This window comes from Pinus tabuliformis, chromosome 2_1, assembly GCF_031772625.1.
Source record: "Pinus tabuliformis cultivar Carrire ecotype Pingquan chromosome 2_1, CPIR1, whole genome shotgun sequence".
Lineage (NCBI taxonomy): Eukaryota > Viridiplantae > Streptophyta > Pinopsida > Pinales > Pinaceae > Pinus > Pinus tabuliformis.
This window is the reverse complement of record NC_142299.1, coordinates 783,232,397-783,235,592: the sequence shown is the minus strand read 5'-3', so window position 1 is coordinate 783,235,592 and position 3,196 is coordinate 783,232,397. Positions and strand designations below refer to the sequence as shown.

Sequence of the window (3,196 nt, the reverse complement as noted above, 5' to 3'; positions counted from 1 at the left end):
AACATACTTTGATGTGTCTGATTTCATGATATAACTTGTTCCTTTAAAATCAATAAAATTCAATTTTAAAAAACACAATTAATAAATACATATATTTTTATATTATTTTATTAATTTAAAAATAAAATATTATAATTTCATAATGTGTCAATGAAATAAAAAAATAACAATCAAATAACAGTACTATTAGAAAACGAAACCCACTTCATCGAGAGATGCGTTTCCAAATATCACAATCAAATAACAGTACTATTAGAAAACGAAACCCATTTCATTGAGATAAGCGTTTTCAAATATATCTTAGTCTGATTGTTATTATTTAATTTCTAGTGGTTTGTTTTGTTCATATTTTTTAACGTTAAATTTGTTTAAAATTTTATAAAGTTCGGTTAGAATTATAAATTTGAGTTTTAAATTTTAGAATATTTTAATTTTTTAAAATATTTAATTAATTTATTTATTTAAAATAAAAAATAAATATTGAATAATTAAAAATTAAACTTATTTTAAATAATTAAAAATCAAAATTTGATCGCAAATTGCTTTCCCAGATTCTAACCCGAACTTTCTTTAAAATTACAATAATCATACCAAGCGTTTTAATATCTGAAAATCATCTGTACAAAATCGAAATTACAATAATTATACCAGGCCTTTTAATATCTTAAAATCATCTATACAAAATCGAAATAACTCCAAAGTTTCAATATTGTCTGGACAAAATCGAAATTTCTTACAGTCATATACGAGAAAATGAATTAGGAAATGCTGTTTCGATGTGTAAGGTTGTGGCCGTAATAAGGGAATAAGTACAAAGAAAACGTTGTTTTATATATAAGTTGGTAGTTGTGAGCAGGGAATAATACAGTAAAAGCCCATGAGCGAATTAGGACACAGTATAGCGGCACAGAATTGTTGTTAAGTTGAAGGAACTGGGATCCTGCTCACAGGTATGGCTGTAAGGGGCGTTGCCATTTCACATGATAGTTTAAGCTTCTCTGTCAGGTCCACCGGATGGTTAGGAGAAGGCACCCATCTGAAATGATGAAACAGTTTAGCCACCCACAGCTGAACGGTCCGGAGACCCAGAGCCTTGCCCGGGCACACGCGACGACCGGCACCAAAAGGTGCAAGCCGCAGGTCGTTTCCCCGGACATCCACATGTTGTCCGCCTTCCGATGGGAGAAACCTCTCTGGACGGAATTGATGGGGACGTTCCCAGATGTCCGGATCGTGGGTAATGGACCACATGTTCACCATCGCCGTCGTGCCCGCCGGAACGCACATCCCGTTTCCCATGAACCAATCCTCCGTGCAGAGGCGGGCCCATGATAAGAGAGGCCCCGGCGGATGCATTCTCAGAGACTCTTTCACCACCGCCTGTAGATACGGCAGCTTCTCGATGTCGGCTTCTGTTACGCTTCTGTTGCGCCCGACAAGCGCGTCCAGCTCTCCCTGAAGTTTGCTTTGCACTTGCGGATTGAGCAACAGTTCTGCCATTGCCCATTCTGTAAGCAAAGTCGTTGTGTCTGTGCCGCGGAATATCATTTCCTGCATCAAACCAAAATAAGAGACGAATTTTTTTAATTTTAACCATAAAACTTTTAATTCTAACACAAAAATAATAATAGTTGTGTCGTGCTTAATTATGTTACCCATAGAACTGCGATCATATCATCGTCGTCGAGCTTGTCGTCTCCTCGGAGCGAAAGCAGGACATCCACAGAGTCTGAGTCGGCCGTGTCATCCCTCTGTCGGTGCTCGTCGATGATGTTCTTCACAAACGATGTAACACGCGGAACAAGCCGAGCGCAGCGGCTGTGGATTCTGAGTGGATCGAGCACTCGTAGGCATGGCAGATGATCAGCCCAGTTGAATGCTCCAAGGAGCTCGAATCCCTCATTCACCATCTCGCGAAGATTCTTCTCAGTCTCGGCATCCACCGACCGTCGACCGAAGACACTTCCCATTATATTATTAAGGGCCGCTTTCTGGAGATGTCGACGGAGCGTGACGGCGCCGCCATTAATATCAGACTCATCCCTTATGTCGGAAAGCATTGTCGTGCAGTCCACCTGACGACCGACTTCGTGGGCCGCAATTCGGCGTGGAGAGAAGAGATGAGTAGCAGAAATTCTTCGCAGGAGTCGCCAATGGTCACCGTTGGGCGCAAACCCCATCGCCCTGCCGAACATTAACTGCTGAGCGGATTGTTTGAGTGGTCGGTCTGCGAAGTGAGGGGAGCTGAGCAGGTCTCTGGCCACGTCAGGATCCGATGTAATCACGGCTGGCGTTGAGCCCAAGCTAAAGGCCATGATTTTCTTGGCACCATGGAGACGAGCCAGATTCTCAAGATTTCGGTGAGCAAGTCCGACGCTCATGTCCATGAGGCTTCCGATAACGGGCCATCCTTTGGGGCCAGGAATGGCGATAGCTTTCTTGTGTCTCGCAGCAGCCCATGCACATCCTCCAGGGCTGAACCAAGAGACCATTGCACCACAAACAGCAGCAATAAGCAGTCCTATATAGAGTGACCACTGCCCCACTGTAGAAACATGGTCCGTGGAATGTAATACATGGTCAGGTACTCCATTCTTTGTAAGAAAAATGGCGTAGAGCCACCAGCCCCTTGTTGAAGAGGATTCAGGATTCTCCATGGCCTAAGATACAGACGTAAGTAATTATGGAATGAATGAATGGAAAACGAGTTAAATGGAAGAGGAGAGGACGTCTGGAAGAAGAGCGCACGCCCTCTTATAGCCGGAGGAGTGAAGCAGGGGGGGTCACGAGGACCGACAAGAAAATAACGTGCACCATCTCCGGCCTTATCCAGCCCGATTTACTTTCCTACTGGAACAGGGAATACCAAATCCATTGAATGTGTTCCACGTCATCCTAGAAGGCGATGCATGGATGCACGATATTAATTCCTCCTTGCTCGGCAATTCATTCCATTATGATTGATGTCATCAATCTTGTCCGCCGTCAGACAGATGTGATGAGAGGGCAGCTTTGTCAGTAAATATTTGTTCTATGAAAGCAGAGGTGGAAAGAGTGACGACACCCTGAGACTGATATCCATTAATAAAACCCTACACAAGTGGGAGGTCAAACGTCTATCACTGAACATATGCTCTCAAATGTGGAGAGGTCAAGGAACAAAGATTTCACAATAAATTATTATTGTTATAATTCA

At 42.7% G+C, this 3,196-nt stretch overlaps 1 protein-coding gene across 1 annotated transcript; it reads right to left on the bottom strand.

The window, feature by feature from the left end:
* Positions 1–799: 799 nt before the first annotated feature.
* On the bottom strand, positions 800–2,702 carry LOC149202901 (cytochrome P450 78A4-like). The gene is made up of 2 exons (XM_089400066.1): positions 1,656–2,702; positions 800–1,551 (listed from the first exon to the last, which is right to left on the bottom strand). The coding sequence occupies exons 1-2, from the start codon at positions 2,655–2,657 to the stop codon at positions 919–921; spliced, it is 1,635 nt and encodes a 544-aa protein (XP_089256192.1). The 5' UTR covers positions 2,658–2,702; the 3' UTR covers positions 800–918.
* Positions 2,703–3,196: the final 494 nt, after the last annotated feature.

Coding starts and splice junctions, on each gene's coding strand:
- LOC149202901 (XM_089400066.1), bottom strand. CDS start 2,657: ATGGAGAATCCTGAATCCTCTTCAACAAGGGGCTGGTGGCTCTACGCC. Junction 1,552..1,655: donor ATATGATCGCAGTTCTATGG/GTAACATAATTA, acceptor GGTTTGATGCAG/GAAATGATATTCCGCGGCAC.